The following is a 17951-nucleotide window of genomic DNA, read 5'->3' as shown; positions in this document are numbered from 1 at the left end:
ATTCTAATAATACTACTGGGACTGCCGGATGGTCATCCCGTTACAGGCAAGCCTGCTTGCGTTCCTGCTGCCCTTCGAGCATTTACATTCTCAAGAGTCCTGTAACATTTGTTATGGGTGCCATGACTTTAAGTAGGTGACCATTTACAGAGGAAATGCAGATACAGTATTTTAAACCATGATATATTTTTCCAAAAAACACAATGTTGATGTGTAATTCTGATACCAGACTGCAGTTGCACTCACCACTGTTGGTAAACTGGTGAATTACAGTTACCAATCTGTCAACTCATTGATTCAAGAATGTCATAAATGACAAAATCTCAGCCAAATAACTTTAAATGTTACTGTTAGGAAACAATGAACATGGAGCGTCTGATGCTAAATGCTAAAGTATCAGGAAGATGCTACCGTTTGAGTCACTTTTGAAGGGCCAAAATGCGACATGACTTCACTTTGTGGTCACACATCATCTGTAATAAATAATACAGTAATCGCACATTATATGGCGGTTCAGACTTGACGGCCCCAACTATTTTAATTGACCGTGTATTGTTTTTATTGCATTTTATGTGGAAATAAGTCATTTTCACTCAAGTTTGGCATGTTCACTTACACTGACTATGAAATGACTGAATGAAAAATGTTAAATAGTTTTGGATGAATTTGTATCCAGGATGAGTTTAAAGAAAGTAAGTCAGTAGGTTTTATTTACATAGCACTTTTCACAAAGATGACTCACAATACAGGAATGCAAAATTTTACATTTCTCTGTTAACACGAGAAAAAGAAAACAGATCAGATCCAATTGAAAGTAATGAAAATAAGATTCCACAATTAGGGGGCAACAGACTGCACCTTGCCTTCAGTTTGGATTCCTCGGCTTTTAGGGCTGAAAGAATTAATTGAATAAGTGGATTACAAAAAAAACGTCGAATGGGTTTACTACAAAATGTATATTTTTAACTGTAACACAATTCACATTTTAGTTAAATCTCAAACTTCCATGGACAAAATACAATGCATCCATTTTCTGTAGCATTATCCTCATTCAGGTCGCCGGTGATAAAAACTAGTTAAGGTTTGGGACAGTTTTCAAATGTCTGTGATGTTATTCAATACTAAATATAACAAATTGCGATTTGTCACAGCTGTCCAGAAGCAACTGTTATTGTCACTGTCTATATCTCCAGACAGAACAGAATCCAAATGTGTTTCAGTTTCACAGTTGCTTTTATTGTTGCTTTTCTGTCATGCGGTTTGTGCTCGATAATCTTTATTTTGTTTTCTTTGCTGCGTCCCGGCAGCACACATGAAAGGAGGCCGGCTGAATCGAGAACGGACACATGACGTCGAGGCAGATGTTCTGGACTGCTAAAATACACTGGTAACTGAACTCTCATCTAAAATCAATTTTCTCCATTGAAATGGCATTAATCGGTTCCAGCTCCACCAAAATGTTTGTTGTTGTTGTGGATTTTAAGAAAGAAAAATACCACTGCATTGTATAAAAATATATTTAAAAGAATGTAAAAGAAAACAAAGATTTTAGAAAGTGTAGAGCTAATTACTGTGCGTATTGTAGTATTTACATATTTGCTTTTATTTATCTTACTTTGTTTTATAAACTGGTATTTCCTGACTACAAAGAGCTAAAAAAGATAGTGCGTCCTGATTTTACTTATTCATTTCTTTTAATTCTCTGGCATTTTATAGTCCTGCGTACATATACGATAGCATGTGCGTGCGTGTGTATGCGTCGAGCATTTGCGTAGTTCTGTTCCTTTTTTATGTACATGCGTTTCACATGCATGAAAAGTGCCATATAAATCAATCATACAGTTTTGATTGACTGATTTGTGGATGCCTTTAAGGGGCGTGGCCAAGTGAGTGATGTCAGGAGCTGAGTCGGTTAGTCTGCGTGCGAGCGTCTGGGCGTGAGTTGTGGCCTACAGCAAGTGCTGGCGAGTGTTACCCATTGTGCGTCTGTGTGTTTAATTGTCCCGTAAAAACAAACAAAAAAAACACAAAAGTGCATCAGCGAATGTGGCTCTCCTTGCCCACATGCGAGGGCATCACAGTACCTCAGTTGGTGCATATTTTTTTTCCACTTTACTCGAATGGCACCTCAAAGCAGGTACACTTTACCTCTAGCAAGGAGTATTTCATTAAAGAAAAAGTGTTCTATTAAGATGAAATGTTTCGAAAGTGTGTGGGAGGGGTACAAATATATACATTTAAAAAAATGTATATGGACTCTTTATATCACGGATTTTCACCAATAACGATTGGGTCTGGAACGTATCCCCTGCGATAAACTACATTCACAGTACATTTACTGTAGTTTACAACATGTGATCAAGCTTGTCCAAGGTCAAGTCCTTGCCTCGCTCCCATCATCTGATGGCACAAAGTGGTATTAGTGCATGTGACCTGAGCCCCCACCCCCAGCCACCCACTACAGCCCCCCTGTTGACCCCCGTCACCCCTCCATGGGGTTCCTTGTCTACAGGTCAAAGGTGACGACGGGTCATAACGCCTTATAAACACTCGACATACCGCGACACTGAGGCTGCTCCGCTGAATGGCTGTCTGCCGCCGACCCCCCGCCACCGCAACTGCCCCCCAATGACCACTACCACACACATACACACACACTACACACTACGATTACATTGAATTACATACGGCTTGTTTAAAAGTCACACACGTGACAAATGGCTAACTGGAAGACGTAAAAGTCAAACCTTGGGAAATGTCAACTAGCGGCGGCTCACGTGTAATCGAATTACATCTCAACCACCAATCAAATTACACATAGGTCACATGGCACTCTTGCATTTAGTGACTGCAGCGGTTAAATGTTAATTGTTTTACGGTATATTCAAATTCGGACGTCTGTGACAATAGTAAAGTGTTGTTATTCAGGGCCGGCCCTAGCCAATGAGGCGCCCTTAGTGAGATTTTATATGGCGCCCCCCCCCCCCCCCCCCTCCACCAATGATCTAAATAAGCTTTCAAAAAAGTTGACTACCAATAGTTTTTAACATTGCCTTAAATTTATAAGATAACATGCCACACAAATTAAAATATAAAATTGAACATTTTCTTCATTTGATTACTTTATCATTACTGCCAAACAAATCATGGCTGTTACGACAGCTAATGGGACAAACCAAAAGTTACAAAAACTTGACCTGTCATTCTCCCCTCCACCCCCCCCCCCCTTTTTTTTCTTCTTTTTTCCTGTGTTCTGGACATTTTTGGTCGTTTTGACATTTGCAGAGTTCTCTGGGGTGACGTCGATAAATTTGCCCTTACCCCAACAGAGAGCGAGCAATATACCAATCAGCCAGAGGAGGGAGTATTTGCTACTATCATTTGTAATCATATTAATTGGGCATTTCTTGACATTTGAATCGATGTTTTTCCATGTTAAAAGTTAGTTGTCAAGTTATTGCAAATAAGTGCCGCTTCCCAACTGGAATGAGATTGATTCAGCGATGGGAGATTTTACGCATTGACCAAGAAACATTTTCCTTTTGTCTCATTTTAATTTTGCATTGAGTAGTTTGACAGTTCCTCAAGAATTTACTTTCCTTTAATTTGTCTCTAGCAATGCGGTGCTTGTAAGAGCATTGGCATCTGCATTTTAATTATATTTAGGATTTTGAGAAATATCTACAAAAATACGAGAAAATATGTACTTCGAGAATAGCTGACCAGTTTGAAATTTCGTCCGGGCACATTTTTATGTCTGGCTAAAAGAGGACGTCTGGTCACCCGACAGCAGTGTGTTAAGCTAATGTTTACTTTAGTTGACGCGAGCTAGCTAAAACATATTCTTGGCACAAAACGATATTTTAAAAACATGTTGACATAACGTTACCTTTATATTTTTTATTTTCAAGACAGAAACGTAAAGTGGGGCCCAGTGGGCGTCACAAATTATTTTATGATTTTATTAAAACAATTTTCCCGAGGAGGAGGAGGAGGAGGGCGCTGGCAGTGCGCCCCTCCAGCAGATGGCGCCCTAGGCGACCGCCTATGTCGCCTATGCCCAAGGTCGGCCCTGTTGACATTTACGATTAAATCACAGCAGAATGTGAATTTAGGTATGGTCGACATTCAATGGCAACATTTTTAGCTTCTGTTTTTTTCCCTTGTGTGATTACATTTTTATTTCTATGAATCCCTCCTAAATGCTGCTCTTTGTCTTTTGTTTGCGCCTTGCTGGTTGTGTTATATCAATACGAGCGTTTTTGAGGTGCTACTTGGTGCAAAAGTTTGAGAAACACTGATCTCCAGTACAGTACTTCTATTTTAATTTTGTAGCAGTTTGACTTGGCTGTGTCTTGCTCTTCTGCCTCGAGGGGGAGACAATGGCCATCGTTCCTGCCCATAATTTTTTATACTCCCTTCTTTCCTCGTTCTCTTCTTCTCTTGCATCACTTTCTCCTCCTCTTCTTTCATCTCCAATCACTCAAGGTATTGCTCCCCCCACCCCCTTTCCACCCGACCGTGAACTTTCACCTCCTAAACAAACAGGTCAGGACCCCCCTTAGCGGTGCAAGAGCCACAGTAGCTTCAGGCTAAGGAATTCCCCAAACGGACCCCCCCTTTCTTCCTGTCCAAGTGTGTGTGTGTGTGTGTGTGTGTGTGTGTGTGTGTGTGATAGAACTAATTCTGACCATATATGCTTCTTAAGTCACAAAATTAGAGGCAACATTTACATTTACACATTGCAAAAGCAACAATGTATTATTCACATATTGGAAACCTTTGACCCGAGGTATGTGCTCATTTCTTTATTTGCTTTCATTTCATGAAATTCTCAACATAATCTCCTCCCAAAACATTCCGGAATTGTCTTTTCCCCCAAAATTATTTGGCGTCCATTCACATACTGAAAGTCGCTAATGAGAGATTGATTCAACATCAGTCACTGCTGTGTAATACGATAGCTAGCGCTGAAATTCCGCCTCATCAGCCGTTTTTTTAATCCATCTGAGCGCGAACTCTCCGCCGTCCGTCGGCTTCTGTTTGTGTTATCACGCCGACGGCAAGCCAATTTCGACCCTACATCGATCTCAAACACCGTTAATGTGTTGGCATTTTTTTAACGTGGGCACTCAACATCACACGATGCTGATGTCATTTCACACACACTAGAATGTCAAAAAATGTTCATTAAAACATTACAGTCTTTAGCAGGGGTGATCAAGAGTCCTGTAATATTTGTTGCATTCATTCAGTCCTCTTAAAATTGTATCCCAAAACACGGTAATGTATTTATTCATTTATTTGTATTCGTTTATATAATTTAATAACAGTTTTTTAAATTTATTGTAAAGAATAAAATACAAACTATTTGTAAAATATTTAAATTATTTCAATAAATAATTGGTCAGTTATATAAAATTAAATTAATTATAAACAATAACGCTATGAATTATTATTTTCATATAAAAACATTGTATTTATTGTGCATACATGTATTTACATGCACATTTTGATTTAGTTAAAATAATTTTCATTTTCTTAAACTTAATTTAATTAAATAATTGGTTGTTTAATTCGAACTAAATTATTAAATTAAAATGTAATACAAAATAGAATGAATTATTTCCTGGTTAAAATAAACAGTTTTACATATGAACATACAAAATGGCTTTATAATATCAAAATATTAAGTGCAGTACCCAAAAAATTAATTCTCACAATTCCCTTTGTTCCAACAGAAATTTGTGAAAAAGCGGCTTACCCATGTTTTCCCAAGCTGTTTTTTTTTTTTTTTTTTACACAATTTTTACTATGACAGTAAAGAATGTTAAAATGTTACATAAAACGTTAATAAAACTCTATAGTAAAATAATTGGAATTTGACAGTTTGGCATTGGAACAGATTATTTTCTAGTTCCATGACTTCCTATGGCAACGAAATTGCTTAAAAATATCAAGTACCCGATAAGAATTCCCATAATTTCCAACATGGAGAATTCTTTCCACTGTTAAAAAAAAAAAAATTTAACAATTAAGAATAACTTCTTTTTAATACCATGTGACAGTTGAGAATATTAAAATGTGATTTAAAACATTGCCTATACAGTAAAAATCCTATTCAAAATGATTAATGGATTAATGAACTAAATTATCATTAGTAGGAAAAATGGTTTCAAAATAGCAAGCGCCATGCTTCCCATATTTCGGGTTGGAAAAGCACTTGACCGTGACTGTGATGAAGGTGAGGCAGACAGACAGACAGAGAGATAGACGACTGGATGAAGAGGTTTAGCAGATAACGGACCGCAATGGCGACCCATCTGTCAGTGGTACAATGGCCCCTGTGTGTGTGTGTGTGTGTATGTGTGTCCCAGCTATTAGCCTGGTCGGCCTAGACGCCCCCAACCCTCCCCTTCATCCTTTTATATGAGTGACACTGCCCCCCCCCAACCCCCCCCACACACACTCACACACCCCTGCCCCCCCACCAAATGCATCAGACCGCCTGGCGACAGGAGACTCACCGCATGTCTTTGGGTGAAGGGGGGGATGAGGGGGCTGACAGATGTGGAAGTACTTGAACACACTCAGGATCAATCCACCAGCAGCCCCCTCTCCCAAGAAAAATGTGGAGTGTGGGCAAAAGTATTAGGACGCAGACAGAAAGCGAAGCGTAACGAAAAAGTGAAACATTTGGAAATGACGGAAATGTGGAATAGTATGAAATAGTATTGGGACACCTACTGTACATGATGTGAAATGGGAATGAAATATTACATTTGGGCAAACGTTTTGGGACAGAAAAGTGAAGGCAACATGGGGGTCTGGGTCATTTAAATAGACATTCCTCCATCTTGTGATCGGATCGGTGATCGGTTATCGTTTTTTAAAACCCCCAAAATCTTAGTACAGCATTTCTGTGACAAGAATTTTGAAAATCATCAACAATTGCATTTTTCTGAACAAATATTACACTTTTGTTTCCAAATATATCATGTATGTGACAATATGTAGTGTTCCAGGGGCCAAGTGTCGTTTTTCTGTGCCAAAATCCAACTATTGGACTTCTATTTGCAAATATTGCACTAGATGGCCAAATACTGTATATCATTTTTGTGTGCTTGTTGGATGACTTTCCAAAAGATGTTGACACGTGTCCGTGGGAATTCTTGATGTTGCTCGCTATTTCTGTTCTATTCCCAAACCAAACTCCTCCAATCATGACTTATTATGTACGGTCCTTGAAACAGAAACAGAAGTTGCCCAAATGACGCAGAGATGGAATTGATTAGGTCAATGATTAACATTAAGAAGTAAAGTCCAACCTCTGGTTGATTGATTGATTGATTGATTAATTGATTGATTAAGACCTGTGTGTGTGTGTCCCAACACTTTTGTCCATATCGTGTAATGGGGTCGGTGGGGGGCCGCGCTGATTTTGGGCGGGGGTTGGGGGTGGTCGGGTTGAAGTCTGGATGAAAGGTCAGTGATTGGCTGCTGACGAGTGACATCCATTGAGGTGGGCTTTTAACTGATGCCAACCTGATAAGAACTAGAATGCTGCCATAACCATGACAACAAAGCTGCCTCGTTGGCGGAAACGTTGGATTATGGGAAATGTTTCACTTTAACCTGTTAACTGTTAACTATAACCTGTTTTCATTGTTCTTTGTATTGTTTTGTATTGTATTCTATTCTATTTATCTGACAGGGGAAAATCAACAACAACTATTTCAGGAATTATATACTATATCTAACATAACCATATACTGTATTGTTATGTTAGAGGCAAAAAATAAAATAAAATAAAGCATTATTTTTTTTCTTTCGCCAACAAATATTCAAAGTATACAAACTCTTAGGATCACACATCCACCGTCATTCACAGATGGAATTAAATTTAAATCATCCAAGCGGTAGGAAGGAAGGGATTGATTGCATGGACAGTGTGTGCGCATCAACAACAACAAAAAAATAACAAAAACTAATTGTCGCCAAGTCGGCAAAAAAAAAACAAAAACAGGTTGCTGGCGGCGAAGGCAGCACGGTCTTCGACTGCACAATCAACAGCATCACTACTTTAGGCATTCAAATTATCTTCATAATAATCTTGGCACTGATGAAAAATAATCGTGGAAAAAAACAATGAAATAAGGAGAAACAAAATAATGAAAAAGCACAGGAAATCAAATTTAAAAAACTGAAAACAATAAAGATTTTTTTGAAACAGTGACAAAAATAACCCTACAAATAGCAACAACAAAAATAAAAATGAAAAATAAAGACCCTAGGGAAAAAAGTATGGAAAAAAACCCAGAAAAAGTAGTAAAAAATCATGGTAAAAAAATCTATTCTATTTTTTTCCATTCCATTTAACTGCATTCTATTCTATTCTGCCTGCAGGGGAACTTTGTTACTTTGCTCACATGATCTTCTTCACTGGTGGTCAATATGTGTGTGAGTGGTGGTGGGGTGGCTTTTACTAGGGTAAGCACATGTTTTCCTTGAAAGGAGTCGTACCAGCCTTACTTTAAACAAACGCTCACTCCAATGGCTGTGTTGTCTTTAAACAATTTATTTAAAAAAAAAAAAAAAAAAAAAACTCAAGGTCACCTTCCAGTGGCGGCACCCACCAACATTTGCAACCTAAATTCTAATTTCTGTTCTGAAATTGTTTCAAAGTCAGTCTATTCCCTTCGTTTTTTTCAGTGTTTCTCTTGGCTGCACTGCTTGATAGTAGATGTTAGGCTTGTTGTCGAGAGTTCAGCCTCAATGTGTTGCCATGTCAACGTAATCTGCCCAGGGCCTTCGCAATCAGTCGTGCTGGCCCATGTAACTATATTAGCAATTTCTGTAATTTCAAATTCGTCCTCACAGGGCCTGAGCTCTGGCCCAAAGTGACGTTCACATTTTTCCATCCTCCCATTGGTTGGTTAGAGCATAACTGTTCGATGAGGAATAAACGTTAATTACTACAATTAATAATCAGCATCTCTGGTGAATATGATATTTGTATTGATAGTAAATTGTTAACAGATAAATATTGATTCTGAACTTCTCTAGTTGCGTGCTGTTACAGTATATTGTGTTTTTGTATAGCGTTGATGGTTTCTCTTATCCGCTATATGAACGTCACAGGAGCAATGCGGAAAACGGGTTCGCTGACTTCCCGTGTATGCTACGCTAATGAGCATAACTAGGATTGATGATATGAGTGCTTGAAGCTGAACTTGCTAAAATGTGGTTTTCTTTATGGCTGGTTAAATACAAGCATATCATTTACTTATTTATTTTTGTATGTAAACACAAATGAAGCCTAACCATAGAATATTGTCATCTTTTGGTGGCTCTGTGGTGACCTTTCGTGTTAAAAAACAACATGGTAGACATTTAAAGTTGCTATGGGTGCTTTGCCACGGCCCCCTTCGCCATTCAACCCGAACCAGGAGGAAATGCTTTTACCCGTTTTGCCAAATATTAGAACATGGATTAAGTCCGGTAAATCGCCACTGAAGGTCCAGGTAACGAATGCACGGCCTGCTACTGTCAACTTCACGTCCCAAATGAAGAGGCAGCCTTCCACTCGCAGTACATTTGCATCCTGACACATTAGCATCCTGTTATTGACTTGTAGGAAAGCTCATGTTTGCTCAATCGCGTTAGGAGCAACGCAAACACTCAGCAAGACAAAGTCCTGTCACGAGGCCCGATAAGGGACAAGCTCGCAGATCAATAATCAACTCGACAAACGTCAATGAGAGGAGGAGGAGGAGAAAGATGGTCTTACCAGACAGACACAGGTGATGCAGGGGTTGTCGGTGATGTTGGGGATGTGCAGGACCTCGCCTTCGTTCTCACAGCTGGCCTCTGTGCCTGCAGACCGCGGAAAACAGAAGAAAGGTGGGCCCTATGGCATCACAATCAGATGACATCGTCACATGATGAAAAACTAGGCTGTATTGGCAATCACTGTCAGTCCTATATCGTGAGATGAACATTCCGTAGTGCTGTTCAAATGTGAAGTGAGCGCAGTGTGAATTTAACTCAAAACACTCAAAATCTTTTTTCTCCTTTGAAATGTATGGAAACACCATGAATCTGTTCCAGCGGCCCAAAAAACACCGACAATTCTTTGTGTCGTGTTTTCTAACGAGAACAATTGCACTCTATAATGCAGTACTTTACAAAAACATACACGAACAACGTAATGAAATAGAATGTAACAAATTCAACTGCTCATCTCAACTTATCTTTACCATAAAAAAGCTTGTTATCCATTTCTGACACAATTCGAAAGACTGAATCATTCCACCATATGAGCAATGAGTCATTTTAACCATTACACTAAGTGCTCCCTTATGACATATAAAGGGTCTTAAGGGTCTTCAAACCTAGCATACATATGCAATATGTACGCTATAGTTTCTTTTTGGTTAAATGCTATTTTTTCAACATAAAACGAGACATTTGATGATGCGAGTCAGTTTGAGTATTCCTTAAATCCTCAATGGTCTCATTTAAAAGGTCTTACGCGTCCTACCCGTAAGACCTTTTACCGATAGATATGCCATAGCGTGTAGCACTTTTCTTAATTACGTTTGTTAAACATTACTTTTCCAACACACATTTAGAATGAACATTCCACAGTACAAGCATGTGAGTCAGTTTGAGCATGCCTTAAATCCCGATCGGTGACATTTAAAGGATCTTAAGGGTCTTAAAACACAGGAAACCCTCCAGATATGATTTTAATGAATTCATTCTGATGCATTGCGTTGCTTCACAAAAGTTTGTTAAAGTTATTTTTCCAGCACAAAACACACGTATCTAAAGAACATTCCAGAGTACGAGCTGGTGAGTCACTCAGAGCATTCCACTAAATCCTAACCGGTGACATTTAAAGGGGCTTAAGGGTCTTAAAACATGCGGTGGCAAACGTAACCTGAAGCAAGCGCAGGAAACACGAAGCTTTACGGGCGGCGGGAGGCACATGTCCACGTACGAGGAAAACAGGCTTGCTCGGTCGGGAAGGAAAACTTCCTTCCGACTTGTAAAACCGCTTCCTGTTCCTGCTCCTGATGGTCGCCATGTTGGATGACATCACATTTGTCTAATTAAAGACGTGTGAGCGCAAAGGGGAATCCGACAGAAGCTTCCCAGCGCCGAGTCGTCTGCGCTTTGGAGCAGATGACGAACTCGCCGACTCCGCCACTGCTGTTAAACTTTACGACCTTCGAGCCTAATTAAACTGGCATGACTGAGGGGGCCCAACGGGTGGGGGTCTCCGGGGACACATCCTTGCTTTGACCAAATAACTCACTCATTGTTTTGTGCTTGTCTCAGGTAACAAGCTCTAAACTACCCGTGGAGACTCTTTACTCGCATTGTTTGTTTTTCATACACACTCATGGGACACTAAATTAGGTACACCACCTAATGCAAGCCAATAGTAGTGAATGCTCAGTTTTGATTATTTATGAAAGTAACACTAAATGTACAGTATACCTTTGTTTGTTGTTTGCATTGCTGTGTCACACTCACTTTATAATATTTTCACATTTTTAATGCCGCTGAATAAATGTTCTTACGAGGATTAGAATCAATTGTCAGTCTGATGTGCAAGCACAATAATTAACAAGAAGTAAAATAATACAAATAGTTTCATAACTATTTGTGTTGGGATCTTATTTTAAGCTTTGGGTAGTTTTAAATGTTTAACATGAATTGGAATATTTTTGTTTAGAAAGGTGTCAATCTATATAGAGAAACATTTAGTTTGCCAAAGTTGTTTGTGTCTTTTTTAAATAAGAAGTCAGGTTAAAGCTTTATTTTTGCTTTTTTGTGTAGTTATAAAATGCTAATGTTTCATTTTACACATACATTCGATTGGCTTTTATTTAAAAGAGGGTCAAATTTGGTCTAAAATATAAAAAAACTTTTTATATGGATAAAAAGCACTTTTTTTGTTGTCATTTTGACATGTAAAGCAAATTTTGTTTGAAGTACTTGTAAAATCTTAGTTGTTTTACAAATATTTATTAAAAATCTAATAACAGTTAAAATCATAAGTTGAAAATACATGAAAACATAGCTTTTATTTGCAGTAAGGAGTTATTCATTTCTTTTAAAACTACACGTACATTTGATTCTTGTTTCAATTTAAAAATGGTTTAATCTAAATTGACAATACATGAAAATGTTGCTTTTATTAAGTTATTCATGTTTTTTAAAATGTAAAACCCCACTGAGGCTTAAAACTCATTTTCTTGACCGCTTATCATCACTAGGGTCACGGGCTGCTGGAGCCTATCCCAGCTATCTTCAGGCGGCAAGCAGGGTACACCCTGAACCGGTCGCCAGCCAATAGCAGGGCAAATACAAACAAACAACCATTGGCACTCACATTCACACCAACGGTCAATTTAGAGTCTTCAATCAACCTACCACACATGTTTTTGTGATGTGGGAGGAAACCGGAGTGCCCGGAGAAAACCCACCCAGGCACGGGGAGAACATGCAAACTCCACACAGGCGGGACCGGGGATTGAACCCGGGTCCTCAGAACTGTGAGGCTGACGCTCTAACCAGTCGTCCACCGTGCCGCCTTGTATATATCCAGTTTTTAAAAAAAGTTATTCCTTTTTAATTTTATTCAATGGCTCATTTTAATTGATATGTTACACATTCTTTATTTTTAATTCATTGGAGTGTTTATACTCTCTGTCTTGGTATTTGCACTTTGTAAAGTGTCCTTGAGTGTACAGAAAGGTGCCTAAATTATAATAAATTATTGTTTCATTAACTTTTTTTTTTCCAGTGTTTGTGTTTGCGTTCCCTTTTTGTAATTTTGAAGGCAATCAGACACTTAAAAATGTCAACTTTCATGAAGAATTGTCACTTTTCTAAAATGAATTTTAAGTGTTAAAAAAAAAGCATTTGAAGCATCCAGTTACTTGCTCCCTAAAGGCCTTTATACTCGCACGTTCGCATGGCCGACAACGATCGCATTGCATCACGTGACCGACAAATTGGCCCGCGCAGGCCTTCTGCGTCGCTTGACGCGCGCACGGCAAAAATTGTTGCTGCGCGTCAAACGCCGCGGAGATCATCTCTCGTGATTGGTCCGTTTTAGTCACATGTTGTGATGACGTGCTCAGTGTGCCCCTTGGCGCTACATACCATCTAAGCCGCCGCCTTCTTGATCGATTTTGCAGCATAATTAAACATATCATCTGGTCATCTATGTCCATTTGTTTTAGCAGACACTGTTCCAAGGTCGCCAATGTTGTTGCTTTGTTCCTTGTAAAGGAAAGTAAAAACGGCTACCGGAAATGGCCCAAAAAATGCAGAGGAAACTCCACCCTGTGGCGTCCTAGCAAATACCAGCCGTAGCGACACCCCGGACTTGGAGGTGAACTGCAGTACATTTTTGAAACTGCGCGTGTGGGTTGTGCTCGAGTATAAAGGCAAACTGCGCGTGGGACAGCCGCAGTGACATCAGCGCGGTCGCCGCCGCGACGAGTATAAAGAAACCTAAAGAGTCACCTGACCGTCAAACATCAGCGTGAAGGTCGCCGAGACAAATATAACTTTCATGCCGAGGCTAAAAATAACCTTTTCAGGTCCCAAATAAACAGAGGAGAGAGGCATCTCAAGGTATAAGCCAACAAAGCACATGCTTAAGGCCCTGCAACCACGAGTGAGCCCATAAGAGCAATTAGTCCTCAACAGATCCAGTTGACTGATTAATTGATTGATTGATTGATTGATTGATTGATTGGAATAGCAGTACTGAGAAGGAAGGAAGAACAGAGCACCAAAAAAGTTAAAAGTTTGGATTAAAGCAGTAGTTTTAAGTAGTTTTAGTTTTAAAAAAAATTTAAACTTTTGAATAAACTAATTTAAGTGAGTTAGGTAAAGGCAATGTCTATTTTCTCCGGTTAACATTTTTGAATAATGTCAGCACAATTTTAAGTCTACCTTAATCAGATTTTTTACTCTTGCTTGTTTTGGAAGGAATTACGAACAGTTCGAATTAGTAGTTAGTGTTAGTACAAAACCTAAAGAGCAAAAAAAAAAAAAAAAAAAAAAAGTCAGGAAAAGCCTCCTAGAGAATCTGAACTTTATTTGTGGTTTATCGGGGGCACATTAAATGGTGGCAGGTGTGTGCTGTGTCCCATTCATCATGTGTTTGAATGTGATTGGTTCATTCTGAACACATGCAGTCACATCACCAGGTATAAGAGGGTGTGCACACTTGTGCAACCACATGATCTCAGTTGATTATTTTTATTCCTCCTCTCAAAAAGACTTAGCGGTAGTCAATGGGGGAAACAATTTGGAAATGATTTATCTTGGTTTTATTTTTCTATGTCACAAAAAGCTGTCATTTGAACAGGTGTGTTTAGACTTTATTTTGAGGTGGTGTATGAATGACGAATATAATCAATACTGTTGGTAGAAATGGAGGGCCCCCAAATCCGGACGTCTCCCCTCAGAAATGCCCCTCCGCCCCCCATCTGGTGCCGCTTTGGCCTCATTTCCATCTTTGCTCCGAGGAGAACCCACCAGGAACCACGACATCATGTTTAGAATAAAACAACAACTTTTTTTTCCCTGTCCTGTAGAGGTCTGATTTAACGTTTCCAGCTGAGCCGAGAATTGCGGGACATGTTCTGCATCAAACACTTTCATCCTCTCGCTATAATCAGACGAGGATGATGAAGGCCAACTGGAGATGAGAGAAAAAAACAAAACAAAAAAACTCTTCTCCTGTGCTTTTTAGTTGCGTGCAGTGCTGGGAAGTAACCAAGTACAAATACTTTGTTACTCTTACTCAATGATGAAGACGTTTGTACCTGTACTTCTTTTACTTCATACTTAAAGGAGTTGAATCCACAGTCTTTGTTTCCACACATATATGAATAGGTATGACTTATATTTAATTGTTCCTTTTTTTTCTTCTCCACTTTACTTGAGCGACGGCACTTATGAAGATTAAGTAAACTTAAAGGACCTGAATCAGTATGACCAGTCTTTTTTAGACAAGAACTTCGACTTAAGTACATGGTGTGAATGATCAGTTCTTTACATTTGTTGAATCAGTACTTTTACTTTTATCGGTCTTTTTCAAAATTGTAATTTTACAAACGTATCTGTACTTCTTAAGTGTGAGTACGTTTGCTAACGCTGCCTCTCCCTATGGAACAATGATGACGTCTTTAGGTGTACTTTTTAACATTTTTTTTTTACTTAAGTAAAGGAGTTGATTCTACATGATTTACACACTCAACTTTAATTGCTTCATTTTAATCTAACTTTTACACAAAGCAAAAAAATTAATAAATAAATAAACCAAGCGAAGTTAAGCTTGTAATTGAAGTATCTGTATATCTACTTAAGTCCACAGTGTGAGTATTTCTGTCACCTCTGCCTCTCGCTTTTATGAAACGATGATGAAGTGTGCACTTTGTTTTGTTTGAAGTTGGATCACTTCGACACTCTTTCTTTTTTCACACAAGTTCCTGCACTTTTACTTATGTACACGGTCTAAGTACTTTTGTCACCTCTCCTGAAACGATGATGACATCTGTACTTTACTTTTCACTCAATTTAGGAGTTGCTTTAGTAATTCTAAGGGGTGTTATTTTGTACACAAGTATATGTATTTTCTCCTGCCATAGAGAGTGAGTACATTTGCCACCTCGGCCTCTTCCTATAACGAAATAGTCATTGTTAAAAAAAAATACTTTTATTTAAGTTAAGGAGTTGAATCAGTTATTCTACAGTCTTTTTATACAATACCTGTACTTCTACTTAAGTGGAGAGATGTTGAGTAATTTTGCCACTGCTGCTTGCGATGATGAAACGATGATGTAGACAAAAGTAAAAAAAAAATAAAAAATCATAAATTAATTAATTATTTTTTTCTTTCCTTCCCACTTCCTTTTTTTGCGCGTCTTGGTCGCGTGGCTGCGGGGCAAACACATGACGCCGAGGACGAAGAGGAGGGAGCGAAATGCACTCATGGAGATTGACGTTAATGGAATATAAATTAAATTACAAGCTTCAGTGTGAGGCAAACTTCTTCTTCTTCTTCTCATTCCTAAACTAAGCTCAACATCTAAAATGCCCTTGGAGGAGAAGCAGTGAGCTCGTGGTGCACTTTTACGCACGGACATCCAGTGGATGTGATCTAACCTGTGATGAGCGCGGCTGCAGGCAGCACCGCCTGCAGTAGCAGCAGCAGCAAGCCGGCGAGGAGCCTGCAGGTGGAGGATCGGCGGCCGGGCGACATCCTCCACTCGGATGAACAATTGACAAGAAGCTCCGAGTTCACTTGGGAGCTTTATAATCCCCAAAAATTAAGAAGCAAAAAAAAAAACAACAACAAAAAAACTAAAGAAGGCGTCCTCAGAAGCTTTGGAGCCGGCGTGCATGCGCATGACGCGCCACCCAAGCCCGGTTTAGAAGCCACCAGAAGCCGCTGGACGTGAGCAGAGGTTCCTGGTAGAATCCGTCCGCAGCGAAGAGAAGAAAGACTTCCTGGGGAGGGAAAAAAGGTGGATGTGTTGCGTTCATGGATGCTGGCTGCCGACTGTGCGCTTCTGAGGACTGCACACACACACACACACACACACACACACACACACACTCTCTCTCTCTCTTTGCTCACTCGAACACACACTCTTACCTCCTCCTCCGCCTCCTCCTCTTTCTCCGTGCTATGCTGCAGCCCAGCGGAGGCAGCAAAAGTCCAGCAACCAGTGGTTAGGAAACGAAAAAGACGCCACAGCAGCCCTAAATGAACAGCATTGCTGGATTAGTTCACCACAAACCCAATAGTTTAATTTGTTCTGTGAGCAAGCACGAGCAGCTTGTCAAATCAAAAGCCCCTATTGAAATGCATTGAAATGCCACTAATCGGTTCCAGTTGTTTTTTTCTTTTTAATAAAAAAATTGTGCATTGTATAAAAACATAATAAAAGTGAATGAAAATAAATAAACAGTTGGTATAAAGTGTATTTTACTGTATATTGCGATATGTGCCTTTAAGGGGTGTGGCCAAGGGAGTGACATCAGTAACATGGCCATTCGCGCTGCAGCTATCCTTTATTTTGAGAATCGAATATTCTATCGATTATCCCATCAAAAACTTTATTTTGTATTATTAAAAACAATAATATGCAAGTGAGGTGCTGGTATTATTTTCTGTCCACTTGAGGTCACCATCCTCATGTTCTACTGTAGAGTCTGTGACTTTTGAGTGTACATGGCTTTATAAGGCAGGTCCTGGTCTGGTGAGTGACATGGGCGTCAAAGAGTGAGAGCGTAGAGTTGGCTGGTTATTAACTGGCTAACCCGTTAGCTAGTCGACATGTTGAGTGACTCAGCGTGAGTAGTGGCCTTTGTTTTTTTTTGGGGGGGGGGGGGGGTGAGTTGTTTTATAAATCAATTGAAAGTGCACTGGCCGCTGTGTCTATCCTTGACCACCAGAGATTTTGCTTTTACTTTTTTTTTTTTTTGTTAAATCGAATTATTCGAGTTATTCAATTAATCATTGCAGTCCTATGCCATTAGTCTTTATGTGAACATCTCCTTGTATTCTAATTTTGTATTTGTGTGTGTGACTGTTTTTCTTTTATGTTCAATAAACAGCTGAAAGTGCATTGGAGAATGAGCCCACATACATGAGGGCATTACAGTACCTTAATTCCTCCAATTTAAATATATCTTTATTTGAGCGGTGGTGTATCGGAAGCTTGCTCGTCAATTATAATTTTACTTATAAGACAAACTAAAAAAAAAATAAAAATCAACCAAGCGACAGTTCATAACTCAAAATGAGCCCCAATTTGGAGACATGTATCATAAACTGATGGGTGATGCTAAATTGCAAAGCTTTTTTGACAACATAAATTTTTTTTTTACTATCATCTCAAGGATTC

The 17951-nt window shown here is 39.2% G+C and overlaps 1 protein-coding gene across 1 annotated transcript in view; it reads right to left on the bottom strand.

The window, feature by feature from the left end:
• The window catches only part of bmper (BMP binding endothelial regulator), a 31468-nt gene extending 15132 nt beyond the window's left edge, over positions 1-16336 (bottom strand). Inside the window, 2 exon segments of the mRNA XM_061674724.1 lie at positions 9791-9876; positions 16204-16336. Of these exon segments, the coding sequence (XP_061530708.1) occupies positions 9791-9876; positions 16204-16300 (183 nt within the window). The 5' untranslated portion in view covers positions 16301-16336.
• Positions 16337-17951: the final 1615 nt, after the last annotated feature.

This window comes from Phycodurus eques, chromosome 4 (assembly GCF_024500275.1).
Source record: "Phycodurus eques isolate BA_2022a chromosome 4, UOR_Pequ_1.1, whole genome shotgun sequence".
NCBI lineage: Eukaryota > Metazoa > Chordata > Actinopteri > Syngnathiformes > Syngnathidae > Phycodurus > Phycodurus eques.
This window is presented reverse-complemented; position numbering and strand designations above follow the sequence as displayed.